Source organism: Protomyctophum bolini (genome assembly GCF_963924005.1).
Source record: "Protomyctophum bolini genome assembly, chromosome: 12".
Lineage (NCBI taxonomy): Eukaryota > Metazoa > Chordata > Actinopteri > Myctophiformes > Myctophidae > Protomyctophum > Protomyctophum bolini.
The window spans coordinates 12,399,959-12,422,429 of record NC_137873.1 but is presented as its reverse complement, the minus strand read 5'-3'; the positions used below and the strand labels follow the sequence as shown (position 1 = coordinate 12,422,429).

General features: G+C 42.9%; 1 protein-coding gene across 4 annotated transcripts in view; it reads left to right on the top strand.

The window, feature by feature from the left end:
- Positions 1-22,471, top strand: part of ankrd12 (ankyrin repeat domain 12) — a 48,673-nt gene that overhangs the window by 12,623 nt on the left and 13,579 nt on the right. For 2 of the 4 annotated variants that reach the window (XM_080779199.1, XM_080779197.1), the window contains exons 2-6: positions 14,958-15,068; positions 17,359-17,509; positions 20,135-20,206; positions 20,810-20,953; positions 21,380-21,583. In XM_080779199.1, the coding sequence (XP_080635325.1) occupies positions 15,009-15,068; positions 17,359-17,509; positions 20,135-20,206; positions 20,810-20,953; positions 21,380-21,583 (631 nt within the window). In that variant the 5' untranslated portion in view covers positions 14,958-15,008. The remainder of the gene's footprint in view (positions 1-14,957; positions 15,069-17,358; positions 17,510-20,134; positions 20,207-20,809; positions 20,954-21,379; positions 21,584-22,471) is intronic. The other 2 variants (XM_080779200.1, XM_080779198.1) reach the window with 1 other exon arrangement.

The window sequence follows — 22,471 nt, the reverse complement described above, 5'->3', positions numbered from 1 at the left end:
TGAAACGATCCCTCCAAGATACTTTTTCTATCACTTCATCTTTCTATACCCAAGGACAATAAAATCCTCTGTTATTATTCTACTCATTTGTAACTCTGAACCAAATGAACCCTTTGGTTACATTTGTACACTTGAGTTAATTAGGATTTCACAGTGTAGGCATTGCTGTTGCTTGTCTAGCCTTGAAATCCTCAGCGCTTTGTCTGTCACGCTGCTCATGTGAGTCTGGCGCTGCGGTTGAAATCTGAGGACCGTCTGTGCAGAGCAAGACCCACGCCTAGGTCTTAACCTTTGGCCTGACCCCCCCCCCCCCACCTCCGTTTAAACCCATATTCAACAGTAAAGGCTTCATTGTTCTCGTCCACTACTTGGGTATCTGATCATTAACCTACATTCATAATGGTGGTGATAGGGTTCTTAAGGCTCTCACTGACTCTCCCCGTTCCCTCACCCATTTTCTTTCTCTGATTCTTTAACACCCCCCCCTCTCTCTCTCTCTCTCTCACACACACCATCTCTTTCACACTCCATCTCTCTCTGCCTTGTAACTCTCGTTCTCTTATTTCTTCCTCTCTGCCTCCTTACACGCTGTCTCTCTATCTTGCTATTTCTCTCCCTCGCTTACTGGCAAACTTAAAAAGTGTGTATCAGTGTTGAGGCCTGTGCTGAGACTTTGTTTCCAGTTAGTAAATTTAAACCTATTTATTTCTCTCACACTGACTCAAAGGTTGGAGCTGAGCATCTCTTCCTAGCAAAATGGCTGTCTGGGATATGCAGTCCTAACAAATGAGTGTAACGAAGGCCAGACATGGTGGTTAGGGCCTGCGTGTTTAGTCTGTCAAGGGGTTAGGCTAGTGAGAGGTGAGCAGACGCCCCAGGGCATAATGTGTCACTTTTTGTTTGTCCATGTCGAAATGAGTCCAAAACCAGCTTGACCAAATCAGACATTTCTATTACGGTGACAATAATGGCATTATTTTAAAAGACTTTTGAGACTACAGTGTCAGCTAAAGCTCCCTTGTCAAGTGCAATACAATGTATGCTTCTTTTCTTTTGTGTTTTTATTTATATATATATATATATATATATATATATATTATATATAATTTTGTAAAAAGTGTTTTAGATGTATGTATATGATTTTCTTCTCTAGTCACGTGATATTCGGACAAGGCATTGAGTTCATGCTAGTATGCTACGTATGGTGTAATGCCACTGCAGGGCCAGGCGCGAGTCCAGTTGATTTCCCTCTGTCACCTCCATGTTGCTACACAGACATTGGGATTACTGACCACATGTTAAAGCATGGGACCCCACCCCCCAGCATTTTCCCTGCAGCAAAAATAATTTGAGTAGACAGTTCTAGGGCATGGTGCAGAATCAGATTTGGTGTACACACATATGTGTGTGTCGGGTGTGCAGTCAATGTATGCATGGATGTCTGCAGCCTGTGTGTGTGCGTGTGCGTGCACGCTTATGATGCCTGGGTCTTTTTGCTAGGTTATTGTCTCTCCGCCTCTCTTCTCCAGTCTCGATAATCAGGATTTGCCTCCTGGCTTTGTCCTGCTGCTCATTAGGGGGTCTGAGGAGGAGGAGGTGGCTGAGCGGTGGGTGGGAGTACAGCTGAGAGACCTCCCCCATCATTTCTAGCAGCCTGATGGTACACAGCACCGTGGCCACGTGACCTGCTGTTTACTGTCGCAGCCAACGTAGTGTGTCTCCTTGAGCCCATTAGACGATCCATCCCCACTCCCCGTCCCTTTGTAAGAGGGAGGGGAGAACGTGGCGTAGCTTACGCTAGATTCCAGAACCTCAGCTGGCGTTATTTTACAGCTGTTCCTTCCTTGTGTAATATTGAGCTGCAGTTGATGCATCCTGTGCTTTTATTTGACTTGGTTTCTTTGTGTGCGGCCATTATACATAGTGTACGAGTGTGCGTGCGCAAGCCTCATGGGAGGCCAGAGGGAAGAATCGCATTTATTTTCCACATGGTGTACAGTGCATATCTTTAGGTGTATTGTATGCACAGCAGGCGGTACAGTGGTAAAGCCGTACTGCGGCCACACTGGTGGTGCTGGAAGTGCTGGTGTTCTCTGCGCCGTGTGTCAGGCTGACTGCTATTCTTAGCCTAACTCCCTCCCTGTTCCATCCTGCAGTCAGTGGATCAGGTTACTGTGTGTGTGTGTGTGTGTGTGCCCGTACTTCCATCTCTCCCAGCTTCACTACCCCCCCCCCCCCCCCCCCAACCTCACCATGCATGCACTCCACCACTGCCACCATAACCCACCCCGCCCACATCTCTCTTCCACAACTGTGGTGCACACGCAAGGACGTGTGCCCCTGTAAGTATTCGGCTGGGTCTCAGGAACAACATGCACCACCAACAAACCAGCTACTACTACAGACAAATGTCTGTCATTGTTGTCAGTCAGGCTCGGCAACCAGCAGACGTAAAACACAGGAACACAATCGGGGTGTTCCACAAGTGCTGACCGCTGGCTGGATAGCCAGGCATTGAAGCATTTCCAGCAGTCTGTTAAAAAAAAATCTAGTCTACTTTGTGAAAGATCAAGTGTTTCTCGGATCTTTTAGCAATTTGCCACGTCAAATATTTTATTTTATCCATTATTTAATCATGCTACACATATATATGTTTAGTTGATGTACACTAATATACATATATATCACCCATGTTTGTTTATTAAGCCAATTTGTAAGACACATTTTTGACAGTCCTATATGTTGATCTATTTTGCCACAATACACATTGGTAATTTGCTTAACCTGTGTCAATACTAGTATTTTCTAATCGTAACGGGCAGTGAAATGGTCCGACTGTCATATTAATATTTAAGTCAGTTGGACCATCCTCTCTGACACCCAACATATTTGGGTTAAATTGGGTAATCTTCAGTCTAGCCTGTTTAATTATTTACTATACCATTTGATTTACAGATCAAAGAACCCCAACACATCCTTTTTGTCTTTTTAATAATACTGTACTGTGCATCATAGAGACGCACTTGATGCTGTCACTGAGTTTTTCCGCACAAGATGGAAAATGTAATAACTCAGCGCCTGGGTTTTGTCGTGGGAATTGCAGGAATTTGTATTGATTATTGCTAATTTTGCACTTGAATGCAGGAGTGAGGAGATTCCCACACACGCATAGCAATGATATAATCGGCCAATGTGGAATGCGTAAGAATCAACATGAAACAAAACCGTGCACTACACGTGCACTCGCTCTCCTCACACAGAGCCACTGTGGTCTGTTCCTCTATGGGCTCCATGATGCACGAGCCACCCCTCCCCTCCGCTGGCTATGCTTGTATATACTTGCGCTACCCGTGCACCGAAAATAACATGGCTTGCAACGCATTGTGTGCTTGCAGATCAGCTATGTTCGGCATGCGACACTGACATACCAATACAATACAAGCGCAAATGTCTCTCCCCCTTCTCCATCTTTTACTTGGAGCACCAGCGAAAATGTAATGAGCACCAATATGTAATCCATATAGCTTTTAATTAAAACAATCGTAACACAGTACGGTTTACTGTCTACAAGTAACATAAAATTGTGAACGTAGCCTTAACAGTTATGGTAGGCCACTACTGGGGATGGGATTATGCTATAATCTGATGCCGGGATTTATATTATAATAATAGCAGTGCACCGGTGTGTCCCTCATCTCTGACTTCTCTGAGACTGAGGCATCTCCATAGGAGGACCCTTTACACTGATTCCAAAGACATCTGATCTTCATCTGTGTTTTACTCAACTTCATTTGATTTGGTTAAACATAGTAACCTGTTGTATGAGGGTGTATTCGTCATTACATTGGCCAAATGTCTTATACCTAACTACTTTTAATGTGTGCATCGATCAGGTTTTTTTGTTGTCAATCATGCATATAAATGGTGCATTTTATAGCGCCTTTATCGAAGGTGCTTTACAATGTGCACTGCATTACATTCACCCACTCACAATCTGACGGTAGAGGAAACCATGTAAGGCACCAACCTGCTCATCGGGAGCAATTAGTGGTTCAGTGTCTAGCTCAAGGACACTTGGAAACTAACCCTGGGGGAGCCTGGCTTCTGTTTCCCAAGTGGCCGCGTTACCTCCTCAGCCAATGCCACCCCCATATCTCAATGGGCTACAAATATTTATTTGGAATATTTCAGACTCATTTGCTGAAATATGTAAGTCTGCGTTGTTCTATGCCTCGTCTCTGCTTATCCGACAGTGGCTGACACACGCACACACAGCTTGGAGTGAGATATTTGTCATTATATATTATATATTCATAAACTTTCATCATCAATGGCCTATAAGCAGCAGTGCTGGATGCAAATAATGCTTTATTATGTTATGTATTATTACTTTCCCAAGTAACTAAACGAAGTAAAATATGAGTTAACAGGGCTGTACATAATTATTTTGGGCTAGTTCTCAAAGGAGCACCTGTACATGCAAGTTGGTGCGAACGTTTCTACTCTGCCACAATGTTATGCTGCCCACACCGGCAGATGCAAATGATAAAGATGCTCAGTGTATTTGTAGGCTAGTCGTTAACAAGGACCATCCCTATGCATGCATGAGTGCATGCACAAAGCATGTTTCTTTCCTGGACTTCATGTGTGGTAGAAGATGCATGCACACGCCACGTTTATTTCCTGGATATTAGAAACCTTTACATGTGTTCTTACTACTGCTGCAGCATCTGTGTGTACAACAAGCAATGTGAGGTGCATTGTCTCATCATGACTTGCACAACTTTCACGGCTCTTTTCTCCGTTGCTGTTTACCTATGAGGCAGCTATTACCATCATGTACTACTTGTCTGGTCGATGTGTCTGCGGTGACACTGATAGCAGTAACTCAGCACTCCTCAATGTCACTACATATGTTGCAGAGCTGCCGTTCTTCCTCTATAATCGCATTCAAATTTGAATGCTTTATTTCTGTATTTATTTCAGATTTTTTTTTTATCGCTAACATTTTAGCCTATTAACACATAGACTGCTACAGGTTCTAGCGGACCCTGGCTTACTGGTGCTGAAGGCTTAACATGGGCTTTTTGAGCTTTTTGGGGGGCCCACAGCGAGGGGCCTCTTATAGCGAGAATCACAATCGCATAAATAAAAAGAAAGCCCAACTTGTCCACTTCAATTTAATTTTTTTTTTATGATTCTACCATCTTCCATTCTGGAGATATTGACCTTTTTCTAACACCTGCTTTTGCCTGCACGCTGCTTGTGAAAAAAAACAACAGAGATATGGAGGCCTGAAGTTGACAGACATTTCAGTTCAGTTTTTTTAGTTCAAAAGACCGATATAAAATTGAGCACAAATAATATCCTATACAAACCATATACCGAATGAAAGCCCTGAATGTCTACTTTTAGGAGGAAAACAGTACACATTGTACACATATACAGTTTGTCACTAATTGGCTATTGAATGCAGCTTGCGCCCACCAGAGAACTTTAGAGAAGGCATGGACCCGAAGAACTATTATTCACAAAATAAGGCCTATAGCGACATGTACATACTATATACCGTATGAAACAGTAGACTCTCTGCTTTCATAAGAAAAATACCACCCAGAAAAATCACACCCCTGTGAAGTGAGCAGTGCAATTGCACTGCTCACTTCACAGGGGTGTGATTTTTATTATTATTACAGTATTAGTATTTTTCTTATGAAAGCAGAGAGTCGACTGTTTCATACGGTATATAGTATGTACATGTCGCTATAGGCCTTATTTTGTGAATAATAGTTATTCAGGCCCATGCCATCTCTAAAGTTCTCTGAAAAAGATAATTTTAGAGAGCATGGACCTAACAACTAAATATTCACAAAATAAGGCCTATAGCGACATGTACATACTATATACCGTATGAAACAGAATACTCTCTGCTTTCATAAGAAAAATACTAATACTGTAATAATAATAGAAATCACACCCCAGTGAAGTGAGCAGTGCAATGTTGCACTGCTCACTTCACAACATTGCACTGCTCACTTCACAGGGGTGTGATTTTTATTATTACGAGTAAGACGCGCGAACGCGGAAGGCGAACGCAGATCGTAAATTGCAATAACAATTAGAATAAATTACAGACATGATCTGCAGGGTGTCATAGTTAGTGCTTGGACCACGCCAGCTCCATATATGGTCACAAAAGACGCCATCACACTCATGTCACCATGACTCAGCCATAACCATATAAGGAGTCCCCAAAGCAGGACCACGCCATCACACTCATGTCACCATGACTCACAAATCACTCAGCTCCATATATGGGCACAAAAGGGCCAGGTCCACATATACAGTAAGCGGGACAGACAGACACACACACACACACACACACACACACAGACAGACAGACAGACAGACAGACAGACGTGATCTGCTAGGTCTCATAGTAAGTGCTCATTGCATTCGCAATTACAGTATTAGTTTTTTTCTTATGAAAGCAGAGAGTCTTGATGCACATTATCTGATCATAAAACGGACTTGGAAACTTTCTTCAATCGTAGCCCCATATGTGCCCTCTCCCTACGCTCATTGAACTCATTCTGTGATTCGAGCTACAAACAATCGCAGTAACGGGGGGGGGGGGGGGGCAACTAGGCTTTGAGGAAATGATCTTGCATAATCAACATTATTGTCGATTGTCGTGTGCCGCTCCAAACATGTCCAGACATACCACTAACCTCATCGAGCCAGTCTCGCGTATCTATAAGGTGAGACGCGAGACTGGATCGGATTGTGTCTGGACATGTTTGGGAAAAAAAACAAGAAAAACAACGACTCAACGAGATGGATGCGGCAGCAGAAGCAGCACGTCAACGTATTTGGAAGAAAAAAAACGAGAAAGCACCACCTGTCGTTGCAAGACAAACACCCGTATGTTGCTGATAGACAGATAATAATCGATCCGATTTTGTCCTGCCGTTCATTTTATCACATTAGGTGCAGGGCAGGCTGCTCGACGGTGAGTTTATAATAGCCTGTTGTAACGAGAAAGGGGGATGGATTGGATGGTTGGATTGCGAGCAGCGCAGCAGCGCAGCAGCAGCAGCAGTACGGCTTGCGATCAGCGACCAACGTATCATGGCGGGCCCTCGATAATGATGTGCAATCTGTCCATGACTAACTCCACATGTGTCTGGCAAACGTTACGTTATGAAATCAAATGCCGATCGTTGCAGGTTTATATACGGGCAGAGAGCAAATCGCGTTGTATCTTGTTCCGAGAATGAGAGCGCAAGCCTTGCAGTTGAAAGCAGTGGGGACTCGGGAGTGGGGGGGGAACTGCCAATGCGATCCAAGAGGAAGAGACCCCCCCCCCCCACCATTCTCCCTCGGGAGAAACCATGTAGAAACAGGAGGGGAGGGGGAATCGAGTGTATTCACACAAACAAGAGCATTGTCCCATCCATTTTAGATCCCCTGACATCTGCGTTGGTCTATGCCGGACGGCCGTATCCATTACGTCGTACGTCCTCGCATAGACCAACCAATAGGCGGTGCCAGACGCTTCTCAGACCAACACCTCTTTTCAGCAGGGGGGGGTTTTAACTCTTTTTAGAGCCGATCGGTGTTACATTATGAGTTGTCCGGGCGCAAATATAGTTGAACAATAGTAATCAATAAAAAAACGTTTTTTGGCCCATAAAACGTATAAAAACGTTATGCGCTTCTTGCGCTTGGCTATAATAAAACGTTTAAAAACGCTTTGCGCATTCGATGAGTTAAGTCACTCTTCATGTGACCACCGTGCTCTGACTGTAGGTGCACTACCCGTTCAGCCTATTAAGTCGAACACCAGCCTTTAAGCATGTACATGCATTCAACTGCTGTAATATAGTGAAACAAACTGGTTTATCTCATAACTTGGACAGAGTTCATAATGTGAAAGAAGCTTGAGTGATGAATTCACAGCATTGGTCAACAGGTTGGCCTAACAACGGACTAGCGGCCAAGGCACATTTCTTTTTGGATTGGTAATGGCTATATTAAGCCTGATCAATCAACGATTATTTGTATAGTTTACCCCATTGCTCAGTCTGTCGATATGAACATTATCCAGAACATGGGGCAGCAAAGCAAAAATCTGTTTACTTTAGGGATGTCAATTATCGATTAATTCATGAATTGATAAGAACCTTATCGATCGATTAACTGGTTAGTTGATAACTCAGTTTAAAAAAAATCGGAGAATCTTAATTTCCCTCAATGTCTAATATAAACATTTACATTTTGCTAAATACAAAAGGCATATTATATTTATTTACAACTATTTATTTGACCATTTGAGATACAGGGCCAGGAAATGGCATCTTTGTATGAGGAATTAAATGAAAAGTGCACTGTCTTGTCTCACATCACATGCAAAAGCAGAAATGTTTCTGTGGCTACCAAGGTGGGGGGGAGACTTTTACATTCACAGAATGTAATTCACAATGAATTTTCGATTAATTTTCAACTGTTACGTTTAATAGAATAATTTAGACTAATAGACTAATTTACTTACCGGTATTTTGTTATGTCCTCGCATAAAGAGTGCTCTACCGCTGCCTGGAAAAAGTGCCTTGAGATAACTTGCATCGTAAATGACTACAACATTTTTGAATTGTTCATTATTTCAAATACAACATTTGGTTACTTTAACAATCCACTATAGCAGAGCAGGAGTGAAAACGTCTCTCCCTTTGCTGAGAGGCATAAGGTCAAAATCCGTGTCAGATCCTGGGTCTAGGTGAGACATGACCTTTGACACGAACTAAATGTCTCTCTCAATAGAAGAGCAGTGAGACAAAATACTGTACAACCATCATTCAGATTGGACAAAATTAAATTGTATTCATGAAAAAAGTTACATAAATTATTGAGTCTTTAATCATTTTTCTTTCAAATTAAATAAAACATTCCATGATATGAGTGTTGCTCTTACAACTACATTTATTATTTTATTTTTTCCAGTACAACAAATATTACTGAGGCCACTATGGAAAATTGCAGATGAGCGTTTCATATCCAAGGATTCACATTATAGACACTGATATCATTATAATAAATGCCCACAATTTCACACATTACCCATACAAGATTCAGCCATAATACTGTGTTTTTGACCCAGTCTTGTTTGATGTAGCAAATGTCTGGCATGTATAAAAGATGTCAGAAGTAGGTTGCGTGCCAAGCTGTACTCGGCTTCAGTCTTTGTAAACTGTAGTGGCTGTCAAAGTGATTGTTTTGATCTTGCCTCTAAAAAGGCCAAGGTTAACGGCAGTCACTTTACGCAGTCCAGAGTTGCTCATGAAACACTGGACACTGGACACGAATGCCAAACTGGCAAAAGGCCCAAATACCTCTGTAATTATAGTCACACCCTCCTGGCTGTGTCTCTGGGACACATTGGAGTCGTGTCAGCATTTGTTTTCTGGTCTGCTCTCGAGCCCTCCGCACTGCTTTAATACCTAACCCCAACCCGCATCCCGCCGCGTCCCGGCCCCCCTCCCCAAACACTGGTCTCTCTCTTTACACTGGTCTCTTCACACCTACTGCCGCTCTGGCCCTCTCAGCTGTCTGAATGATAATGCTGCACGGTGGCGATTTGCTGACTAATGCTGGACCCCTCACTGGCCTTGCCCAGCCACGAGGGCTTCGCATCAACAAATGATGTTGGTAGAACTTGGTACTGTGTGGACTGGATTGTTGGCATTATTATTGAGTAAAGGATTTTGGAGAACTTAGGGATGTTGTATACTTCCAATGCAAAGTTTTAATTAAGGGTTGCTTGAACTGTGGAAATCAGCTCAGCATGGTTTCATTGTTGTAAATGTTCAGGAAAAACACATTTACTTGTATGAAATATGCCTTGTCATTCGGCAAGTTAAGGTATTTGAAGGTCTGTTAGGCCAGTGCTGGAACTGGTATCGGTATGCAAACATTTCAGTGGTGCTCAGCCAAACTGCTGACTAATGCTGGACATCTCAATAGTCTTGGCTGAGCTGTGAGGCTGGACTGTTATATGAGCAACGTGGCTACCATAGCTCAGTTAGTTTTCACTCCCTGTATGTATGTTGGTATGTATATATGTAAGTAGAGCTGAAATAATAGAGGTCAATATGGCATAGTTACTACTGGGCAGTAGGAGTTTTTCTTTGGTTATTATGGACCAGAAAATTTACTCTTTGGCCTTTGGTGTACACGTACAGTAAAATAGGCCACAAAAGGCAATTTCTCGCAACCTAGAATAGATTAAAGGCCTTTTTTGGCCTTATACACATGTTCACTACAGTATGTTAACTAAAATATGCACAATAACATGCTAATGAATGAACATGGTATATCACCTGCTTAGAAAACCAACATACTTCATTAACTCTTATCTTAAACTTAGAAGAGTCATAGAAGAAAGTCATACCACAGACACCCACAATACCCCCATTGATGATACTGCTTTTGCTACCAGCTTAATCTGGTAACACAAACCACATCACAAAGCTGCTTGGTCACGGCGTCAAAAGGGAAGTTTCCTCTGAGGCCTAGATGACGAGAGAGAGAGAGAGAGAGAGACCCTTAAACGTGCTGCACTTTGCCTAGTTGTAATATCCTTGCACTGCCTCTGTTTTAAGGTCAATCTCCAAATAAATGAAATGGAAATCTCTGCAAAATTCCCCTTATTACTGCCTGGCACAGGCAGCTTTCATCAAGAAACAAAAGTTGAGCTCCACACATTGACAAGACTGTTAGTCTCGGGCTCTGATATCCTGCTCCTTGCTTCCTATGTGAAGCAGATGTTTTTCCGGAAAAACCAAGCTGCATGTATAAACAGTATCTGTAAAGCATCTGTATTTAACAGTATCTGTGCTTAAATCTCCGTCCTTGGCTTGCCAATGTTTTATGCAGGCCCCTTCTCAGTTTATATCCAGTCAAAACACTGGAACAGTTGTTCGCACAGAGTGAAGTAGCAACATGGGAGGGGATGCAAAAAATATAGTCATGCATAATCATACATCATGCTTTTCAGATTCCACAATTAATAATCATAGAGAGAACTGGCACTAGTGAAAAATGTCAATTGATTTAGAGAGCCTGCTGCATAATATGATAATGTAATGTGTGATATCTTGACCCACCAAGTCATTAATCAGGGACCCCTCTCATCCAGCCAATGCACTTTTTGTCCCACTTCCTTCAGGAAAATGGTTACAACGTTAAGACCAGAACCACTCATTTCCGTAACAGCACATATCCTGAGGCAGTGAGGGCCCTTAACTCCTCATAATCAGTCCAGATCATCAATTTCACTTAACTATGGGTTTGCTTTTGAATGCACCGATAAGGTGTTTTATATATTTAGTTAGTTATGATGTTCATGCTGGGGTGTACTTGTGTTGTTTTGACCATATTCATTCATTCATTAAGGCTTCTGGCTAGGGTAAAGACCTATCTGCCCTGTACTGACCTTGAGAGTCATTCACACTTTCATATCATCAAGACTCTACTATTGTAATCATGTAATGCTCTTTGCGCAGGCATTGACCTGTCAGCAATTAGACGTCTACAGCTCGTACAAAACGCCACCGCTGGCCTCCTCACTGGCACGAATATGCATGACCATATCACCCCATTCCTCACCTCCCTCCACTGGCTCCCTGTCTGTTTTAGAATTGATTTTAAGATTTTAACCTTTTGTTTTTTAAGCCCAAAATGACCTGTCCCCTCCATATTTGGCGGAATTGATTCATCCGTATGTCCCAACAAGATCCCTGAGATGGGCTAACCAGTCTCATGATTGTGTTCAGGACCAGAGGAGACCGTGCTTTCACTGTGGCCGGACCCAGTCTCTGGGACGCCCTGCCGCTCCATGTTCGCTCTGCTCGGGCATTGACGACTTTCAAATCCTTATTAAAAATATATTTTCAATCGCTTTTTCTAATTACGTTTACCGTGGCCTTTATAGCCTACCTATGTACTATGTTCCCATGCACTTGCCTATTGTTTTTTAATATGTTCTGTTTTGACATTTATATAATGCTTTTCCTTTTTTTTTGCTTTCATCTATCTTCTTAAGTTCTTATCCTCTTCTTTTTTGCCTCTTTGTATGTTTTTATGCTCTGTGATGTGAAGCACTTTGGTTCGTCCTCGGTCGTTGGAAATGTGCTATACAAGTAAAGTTTGATTTGATTCATTTTAAATGTACATTTGAACTGGAATCTTAAGACTAGTAAAGCTGTGATTCTTGGCAATATTGTTTGTTAGTTACTGAGTGAGGTCTATAGTTTTTGTTCAGCTGTCAGTGAGTCAATGACTGGAGTTTTAGGGTACAATTTATTTCTGTCTCTTCAGATATGAAGGTCGGCAAATTTAGTTTACACACTCGGGTGTGGTGGAGCCTTCATTAAAGCGGGGATGTCACGCCCCTCGGGAAGCTATTAAGGCTATTAGCGCTAGCATCTAGATTGTGACGTAAAGTCGGGCCAGCTCAATTTGACCAATGAAATTGATCTTGTATCTGGTCTAAATGTCAGAGCGGCTCTGGGCTCTGCGAGTTAGCGTTCCTGGTGGCTATCAACTCATGCTAGTGGTTTTGAGGCCACCTTCAGCCTCATAGCTGGGTAAAAGTTTGGTGGAAAAATTACTTTTTTGCTACAAAAAACTCGCCAGAATGACACCGAGTTGACGTCCAAGTTTTAGGGAAAACTGTTGCATAATCGCAATTCCGCGCGACGGGCTCCATCGTACCCATCTTGTCTATCTGTCTCCCCCCCGCTGACACGCCCTCAGCCGGCTAAGTGCTGAACAGGGCTCACGGAGCCCTGGAGCTTCACGTAACGTTACCACTGCCAGGCTGTGACTACTCTAGCAAAACTGCGCCGGCCTCTCCACCTCTCTCTCTCTCTCTCTCTCACACACACACACACACACACACACACACACACACACACACACACTCTCTCACTCTCTCTCTCTCTCTCTCTCTCTCTCTCTCTCTCTCTCTCTCTCTCTCTCTCACACACACACACACACACACACACACACCGATATAGGGGCGGTCTCTCTCTCTCTCTCTCACACACACACACACCAAGTTGATTCTATCGGTATGTTTTAGCCTGTGTGTATAGCTGTTGTGAACGCGAAGAGTTGTGTTTATTATTTACCAAGAAGAGCATCGGCTCTATCCGTCATCCATTGCAACTGCAAGACGGCGAGACGCGGTGTGTGTGTGTGAGAGAGAGAGAGAGAGAGAGAGAGAGACTATAGCTGGCCTGCTGCAGGGCAGGCAGTGAAGGTTCCTTCCTTCCTTGTGTTTGCAACATGGGGCTGCATGAATGAATGAGTGACAGCTCGTTACGTCTAATGCTCTACTGAATGAAGTGGAGGCTTTCCCAGCTATAGCCCTGTACCAAGCAGTTTTAGAGAAAATATTTTTATTTTTAAGACTGTGACCGCGGGTGACTATACCATTAAAAAACAACCGCTGTTCTGGTACGGCAGACTAGCCTGCTAGCCCCATAATGCGCCCTCTCCCTCTGCTACAGAATGAGCGGAGGGAGAGGGCACATATGGGACATATGCATACCTGCATGAATGGGACATGGGGATCCGTAATCATCATGAATTGGGGCCGACACGGTTACTTACAGTGACTCATAATACCCAATTACGGATTACCCATACAATGTTTTTCACTCGTGAATTCTGTAGACAGTCTTGCCTACGTCAATTCCAAGGACAGGGCAGAGAGCGATCGGCTCGACTATAATGAATAAATTGGACAGAGCAGCAGTAATTGGAATAAATAAATGCATGTTGTCTTGTGTTCTTATCTTCTCGGGGCTATTGTTAATGCATGTTCAAAATCAATCAGCAATTTGACCTAAATATTCCCATTTCATATTTATATTATGGCGACGAGTAGTCACTCATGACGGACAATCTGACATAATATAGGCAATGAAACGGTCAGTAAAGTGGAATGAATCACAGCATTATATCGCCCCTTGCTGCAGAACAAAGCAGACATTTTAATACTGTATTGAATAGTTTTTGTGCTTGTTACAGTTCTACAAAGTACAAACTATTAATTTAATACAGTTTTCGGACTCGGTGAGTTGTCTCCCTCTGAGACCCTAAAGAGAGAGAGAGAGAGAGAGATATACGGAGGGAGAAAAAAAAAAAAAACCACCCCCACCTCCTCTCGCAATCTCCCCGTTCTGAAGTGCCTTGTGTCCCGGCCAGAGTTCAAGGCTTACCGCGGCCCGCGATTCTCATGAATTCATTATGCATAAACAAACATTTCACATGTTCAAACAATGTTGTGTGTGTGTGTGTGTGTGTGTGTGTCTGCGTGTGTGTGTGTGTGTGTGAGAGAGAGAGAGAGAGAGAGAGAGAGAGAGAGAGAGAGAGGCGTCCCCCGTGTGTGCTTGTGCAGCCTGCACGAACCCGGCGGTGAGAGCCTGAGAGGGGGCTCAGACGGACTAGTCACGCGAAATTGCGATTATGTAACAGTTTACCCTAAAACGTACACGTCAACTCAATGTCATTGTAAGGAATAAATAAAAGCAATAAAATATTTTTTTAATGATATTTTCACCTAGTATGACGCAAAAGGTTACCTCAAAACCACTAGCCTTTACTGCGCTAGCCACTCAGCTCGGCTAGATGCTAGGTCACGTCAGAGCCTGAGATATAGTCACGTGTCGTTTGAAACTGTTTTCATTCAGACCACGTGATGTACCTTATCAGCAATGTTAATCTCGGGCTTTGACACTCCCCCTTTAAGTTTTAATAGCAAGCAATAATCAGAAGATATGTGGTAACTTTCAACTCACAAGGTTAAACCTAGTTTGCAGCGAGGTTTATCAGGGAGCATGTCATGTTGACATGATACTCAGTGTGATCTTGTCCCATGTTTTCTCCAGGTGCATGATGAGTTCACTGCGTAGCTGTCGCAGCTAGTCAGGTGCCACACCATGGCCAAACCTGGGAGTGACCGAGATGGAGCCATGGTGGATAAGCAGGCGGGGAAGAAGGTACAGAAGAACACACGGTAGCACTGAAGGTGGCAAAGTGATGAGGTGTCTGCTTTTTTGACTGGGCTGCAACAGTGGCGCAGCCAACCCTATAAATGTGTGAAAGTCTCTAACTGAGTCAATGACTAATGAAGTTAAACTATTGGTCAGCCCACCCGAGTGTTGGCGTTTGGCTACACACTCGTTCAGCGCAAACAGTTTCCTATTATGTCATCAGGGTGCCATTCACAGAGGATCCACAGTCTTCAATTACGCCTGCAGGGGTCTTCAATTATGTCCTAAGTGTCCTCAGAATACATTCCAAAATGATTATTGTATGCTAAGACCGGAATATTTTGCTGCTGCTGTATCATTAATATCCTGGATTACTTGAAATGAAAGAAGTTGGCAACACATTAACCCTTACCCATATCACATTATTTATTTTGATTATTGGTATCGTTCATTGTTATTTCAAATTATTTCATACAAACTCACAAGTTCACAACTAGGTTGAACTGGCCAATAAAAATAAGGTTCTGTATAGAATGTATTGTCTCCCAGCTTTCCACAAAACAATAGCAAATTCTCGATAGTGGGCTCGATAAGGACCCGGCTAGATAAGATGATCGTTATCAATAAAAATGAACAAGCTCCATCCCTACAATGTAGTCACCTTTAATGTTTAGTGTTTTAGTCGACTAAATATGACAAGATTTTAGTTGACTAAATGTATTTTCGTGGGCCTTGATGGTGTCATAATGGCACATTTTTCACACTTGCTGAAAATACCTGATCTACAAGCTCACAACGTGTCGCAGGCTAGTTTCAACATGCAACAAAGTGTAAAATTACTTGTGCTTTTACTGATCTCTTGTTCCTAACATTTTAGTCTAGTTTTTAATTGTTGACGAAATTGTCAATATATTAGTCTTAGTTTTAGTCATCATAGCTTAGTTTTCATTTAGTTTCCATTTAGTTTTCGTCAACATAGTTTTAGTCGACTAAATCAACACTGACTTTGCTTTGTATGGGGGGACTGTAGCTGGATGTGCTCCTCATCCCCATTTGCTCGTCATCAGTATAACGTTCAGGTTCCTCCACCTCATCATCCCCTTTGCAACAACCTCCAGATTGTCCAGTTTAACTCCCAACCACACCAACAGCTTGCCCAGTTTTGTTAGTGTCTCTTGTGTTGATATAACCCGCAACAGACCACTGCAAATAAGAGGATTCCATCTGGTAAATCAAGAGTTTTGTTGGTTTTTGTCCAAATATTAATGTAAAGGGACATGAAGTACACAGTGGCAGTGCTTTATTTAGATGTGGACACGGCTGAACAGTTGAGCTGTTAGATTTTCACGGGTCATGTAGATACTTGTGTCACGCCGCTACACTAATGCACTTTCAATTACTAACCATTAGCATTGCAAAGTTATTATAAAAAAGTTATAAATAAATGAGCAGCAGTCTCAGGGAACGAATGAATGGCTGGGTAAAATATGTAATTGTCTTCTTTTTGCTTCACCCAGCTTGTCTGCGTATCCACGGAGAAAAACCCTAGAGTGAGTCACTTATATGCTTTCTCCTGACCTTTACTCCTTAAACACCAGCTTGTTACTGGCCCTGCCCTGGGAATAGTGAGGCAGTATCCAGTGAAACTGGCCTGCTTGACTGCACCATCCAATACAACAACAAATACGACTTTAGAAACTCCTCATTAGCTGCCTGTAACATGACCACCATGTGCACTGTGTTGTGTTCGTGTCAGGTTTTAGCAAAGCTTTAGTCCTTTCTGAAATATTATCCCGTGCTGCTGATCTCTCGCCCATTGTTGTGGGCCAATTTCCTGCTAGTTTGCAGAGCTTTGTGATCGGATTCTCCTGTACTGGATTCACCGTCGCCGTTTACCCGGAAACTACACAGGGATGCTGCGGTGAATCTGTCAGGCACTTGCATTTTGAATAGAGGCAGCGGCCACCCCCGAAAGAAAAGGTTGGGCCGTATTTGATCGTGCAGAGCTGCTTCGCTTTGCAGCACGCACTGCCGATGTAGCATGTGCAATTGATTAGCATGGCAGCAGCCCAGCAGCAGTTTCTGATCGCTTCCATGATGGGGCTGGTGTAGTTTGGGATGTAGATTCACGCAACACATGGACACACCTTCATGTCTTGTTTTTATTGATTGATGTCTATCCTTCATATATACTGTATGCTTACATTTCTCTGATTTGGAATTAATTCATACGTGTGTGTGTGTGTGTGTGTGTGTGTGTTTGTGTTAACATTTTTGTATTAATTGTTTATTTCAGAGCAAAGACAAGTTGTCGTCCTTCACCAAAACTCCGAAGCTGGATCGGGGTGATCTACTGGGGAAGGAAGGGAAAGCCAAGTCTTCCATGAAGCGCAAGCTCTCCTTTACAGCCAGTCCGCCACGGACAGAGGAGCGAGACTCGGACACGGGTAAGAAAGAGTCTCTCCCTCCCTCCCTCTCTCTCTCTCTCTCTCTCTCTCTCTCTCTCTCTCTCTCTGCTTCCACTGCTGGCTGGGGCTCCTCCCCCTTCTTCCAGCCATGCTGCTGGCCCCCTGCCATGTCCCCACACTGCCCCCTTGTGGTCGGCTGTGGAGTTGACAAATATGTGTGTGTGTATATAAATGGATGCGGTCCAGTGCACTGAATATCTGATTAATATCTTAAAAGTTTAGGATACTGAATGGACCAACGATCTGTAGGGCTGCAACTATCAATTATTTTCTTAGTGGTTAATTTTTTTTTGATGAATCAAATAATCCAGAAGGGTTTTTGTTAATCTTATGTTTTTATATATCAACGTGATTTCTTTTTCTAATTGATTTGTTATAATTTACTGACTCACTTTGTCTGATTAACCATGTAAAGTTGTAAACTGCACTTTATTAGTTAGTTTATTAGTTTAGTTTACTTGTACAACATGGAAAAATACAGAAAATAGACGTCACAACGTGTTGTGAGCTTGTAAATCTGCGAATCCCCCCCAGATCCATTATTTTATTTGAGTCGATTATTTCGTTTTAGAATCGATTCAATGGATTAATTAACCCTTTATAATATTTCAGGTCAAGTTCAACCACAAAAGAACTTGTGTCTGTTCAGCATTCTGTTCTCTCTAGGCAAGTCATTTAACCATTTTAAGAACCATGGCTGATTCTACAAATGTCTTCTAAATCAGTGGTGCGCAAACATTTTAATGTCAAGGACCCCCAAATGTATTTGGAGAGGACCCGCATCTCAAAAGTATTTTGTACCAGGCAGGGACCCCCAGAAGGAAAGTATTTTGTACCAGGCAGGGACCCCCAGAAGGAAAGTATTTTGTACCAGGCAGGGACCCCCAGAAGGAAAGTATTTTGTACCAGGCAGGGACCCCCAGAAGGAAAGTATTTTGTACCAGGCAGGGACCCCCAGAAGGAAAGTATTTTGTACCAGGCAGGGACCCCCAGAAGCAAAGATTAACATAAAAGGGTATTCTTTAAAATGTACATGTATCCATAGATTTATCTATGAATACTGAATTTCCCCCACAGGATAATAAAGGTATCTATATAGTATCTACCTAATGTAGCACATCTACAAGCTCATATCTCGTCACTTTGTGCCATGCTATGATCTTGTATATCTGCTATTTTTTAATAGCCTTTCCCGGTTTTAATGGGTTAAATGTAGTCAACCAATTTACAATATACAAAAGTAGATTTTGTCAGTTGGTCGTCTGCAATAGGGATGTAAAACCAGCCACTTGTTTGTAAAATGTAGTAGTAAGAACACGGGACGTTAACTTTCATGCATTCTGAAGATAGACGGCTTCACACAGGCCTGTGCTTGTTGTTGGAGGCGTTGCTTTTTTCTTTCTTTTTCTTTTTCTTTTTAAACTTTAAACCTTAATCTTTCGGGTTGTTTACGTCTTTCCTTGTGCAAATACACTACATTCTATTACTGTCATTTAGTTCGACGTTTTAAGTATAAGTTTAGGTCAGATCTGAAAATGGGCTGTTGTATGCTGCAGCTATAATTACAGCAATTCAAAAAACCCAGAGGCTTTTTAGCAGTGTTTTTGAGGACCTACTGATTTGACTGCTCTACGCTGTAGAGCAAAGCTATAGAAACCTAACCATTTTCCATTGTGTGGTCCTGCCTTAGATGGTCCTTGCAAGCACCATACAGTGCAACAAGGCCCGTCACAATTATAATATAATCGCCCGATCGCAATTATTTGAGCTAATCACAATTATTTAACATGGAATATTTTCCATTCATCTGTACAAGAACAGCCGGATGAAATTACGAGTAATGACATTGGTATGGTATTTTCCGATCATTGTTTCCATGTTGCTGTCCACGCCATCTTATCCACCTTCAACCTAGCGTCCACATTTTGTCCATTTAGGACAAAACATTTCCAAAATGTTGAAAAAGGTTCATACTTGTCTCCAAAATGGTGAAAATAGCAAATCTACTTGTCACTGGCCTGTTTTGGTCATTGTACATTAATTTTTTGGATTATTGCTAACTGTCACTTTCTTTGTGTAATTCAGTAATTGCATTTTAAAGTTGTTTGTCTTCTCTGCCCTGTGCAGTTTCAGTTTACAAAGCCTAAAAGGCAAAGAAACATTTGGTTTTATTTAAATTCCAATGTACAATGTCAAAAGCCGAATTGAATAATTTATTTGACAAATGACAATGAATCGTCAACTACTGTGACCGGTGCAACCGGTATTGCTGCGGTCGTTCATTCAATCTAGCACAGAAAAAGGGCTTTGCCTCTTCCTCGCAGGGATTCAGGTGTCCTGTGTCAATCAGCTGTAGGATGAAGGGAACAGAGCGACTCCTGACCTTCCGTAGGTCACCAACATCTCCTGTGTTGCCACGAGTCATGATCTGTGTGTGGTGGGTGTGGCAGTCTGGTCTTTTGTGTGTGTGTGTGTGTGTGTGTGTGTGTGTGTGTGTGTGTGTGTGAACCCAGGGGAGCGTGTGGTGTAACACGGTGCTTTCCCCTCTGTGTTCCCTGCCTCCCTCTTCTCTCTCCCCTCCATCTTCTTTGCCTCGCACTGTAGATGACTCAGACCCAGGCCAGTCCAGTGAGACCTGGGGAGAGAGATTAGTGCCTCCCTCCAGGATCTATGCAGGTAAACTGCTGCAGCCCCCTTGAGCCTCGCCCCCACAACCCCACCCTGCTCCGTGTCCTCAATTCGAGACACACACACACACACACACACACACACACACCCCTCATCTGTCTCTTAAGTTGCTATGCTGCAAAAGAACGCACACCAACTCCAACTCTTGTGCACGCTCTCGTGTGTATTTCACCTTCCCTCGTTGCCTGCAACTGGTCACCCCGTAGCTGCCCACGCATGTTTTCTTTTCAGTAGCAACTGACTTGACTGACATTGATAGGAATTTTGGAAGCCGAAGCAGCAACTGTTTGCACTTGGCTGGCTTAATAGAGAATGCTGGTTGTTATTCTTTTCTTTTCTTAACCCCAACCCTCTTTCTCTCTCTCTTTTCGAGCCTCATGCTTGTAATCTGTCCTCCGCTTGTGTGGCAGATACAAGGGCAGGGCGAAAAGACTGCACCGCCGTGCCATTGACGTCCCTGTTAGAGAAAGAACATCTTTCCCACCCTTCTATTCCTTTTCACTCTACCCTTTTTCCCCTTTTCTTAATTTTTTACCATTCCTCCTCCGTTTTCTAAACTGGCGCATTTCCCTCGAAACGTTCTTCTCATAGATAAAGATGGGCCGGACAAGAAGAAGGTGAAGAAGGACCCCAGCAGTAAGAAGTCCCAGGCCCAGGCAAACCTTTTGTTCGGCTACCCGCTGTCGGAACGCAAGCAGATGGCCCTGCTGATGCAGATGACTGCCAACAGTCCAGGTCTGTATTGCAGTGCCCTCTTGCCCTTTCCTCCACTTCCTCAAGATGCCTGCTGCTATATTTACTATGATGATGAGTCACTGTGCTGAAGGCAGCCCTTCAAATGTGCTCCACAAAGCTTCAAGGTTGTTGGACAAAGGGCTTTGAAAAGCTAACTGTCCTGCTGGTTTAACTGGTTTAACTGTTGGTTGCGGGGACACATTTTTAACCACTTAAGTCCTCTGTACTTAACGATGAATAGACAAAATAGCCCACCTACAAGCTCGTGTTGTGAGCTTGGAGATTAACAATTTGAGTTATTTTTGATCTTTGCAATAAAATAAGTAGAAGGTAGAAAGTGATTAATAACTGGTTTAAATATACTGTAGATAAAACCTGCCTGGATACAAGTGTAAACGGTGCGTATTACTCTGTGCTTGTGTGCAGATTCTACTCCCAGTCACCCCTCCCAGACGCCCCCTGTCCAGAAGAAGGTTCCCAACAGCGCCTCCTCCAGACAAAAGGATAAGGTTAACAAGAGGAACGAGCGAGGGGAGACCGCACTACATATGGCTGCCATCCGCGGAGACGCCAAGCAGGTCAAGGAGCTCATAAGTCTTGGCGCCGACGTGAACGTCAAAGACTTTGCAGGTACGACGCCGCGGCTGGCCGCTCTTCATAACATTTAACCCTAAAACACTAAACATTACTTTTCTCAAACCATCCATCACTACACATGCGTATATTTTACCATCTTGAGCAAAATCAGTGAAAGTTTGGGGTATTTTAAAAATATTCATAAAAAAACAACTGAGCTGGGAACTTCTCCTTTGGTCCACCCATTCCTTGGTCCACTGAAAAAAACATTGTGGGTCTATGGGGTTTTTCACTATCGAAATTTGTTCGGGAAATTCACCTTAACACCTGCCTGTAGAACAAAGTAGTCATGTGGGCAGGGAAACAAACTATGACGTCACTGAGCATCATGAAGGTGCTGAAAGACCCACTCTCCTCAGACATCAGCAACATTATGAAAATTACAAACATATAATTTTCCGGGTGAAAATCACCCGGGTCTAGTGTTCTAGGGTTAAATCAACTAAAGCTTTCATCATGACACATGATCACATGTGTATGTGTAAATGTAAATTGATTCAAATGCTTTATGTGGAGTTGTGATTGACGAGCAGCGAGGAAGCATAACACAAGCCACACTAACCTCACCACTAGCCCGAGATTTACCAGCATCAAAATACAGTTGCCTGTGTTTATACGGGTTGGGGTTACGTGGCTTTAGTTTCTTTCATACTGTCAAACGATTCCCTCAAATGACTGGTGTAATTAAAATAAAGAAGAGTGGGGGGAAAAAACCATTGCCGGGGGTTCGAAGGAGCTGTAATGCAACTGTTGCAGACTGGCATACTACAGTTCATACGCTTAGTATAAAAATAAAAAAAACAGAAATAAAGGCACTCCAAAAGACTAGCTCATATTCTCCCTTTGTGTGTTTTTGCATCAACATTCCATTGAATGTTGCTT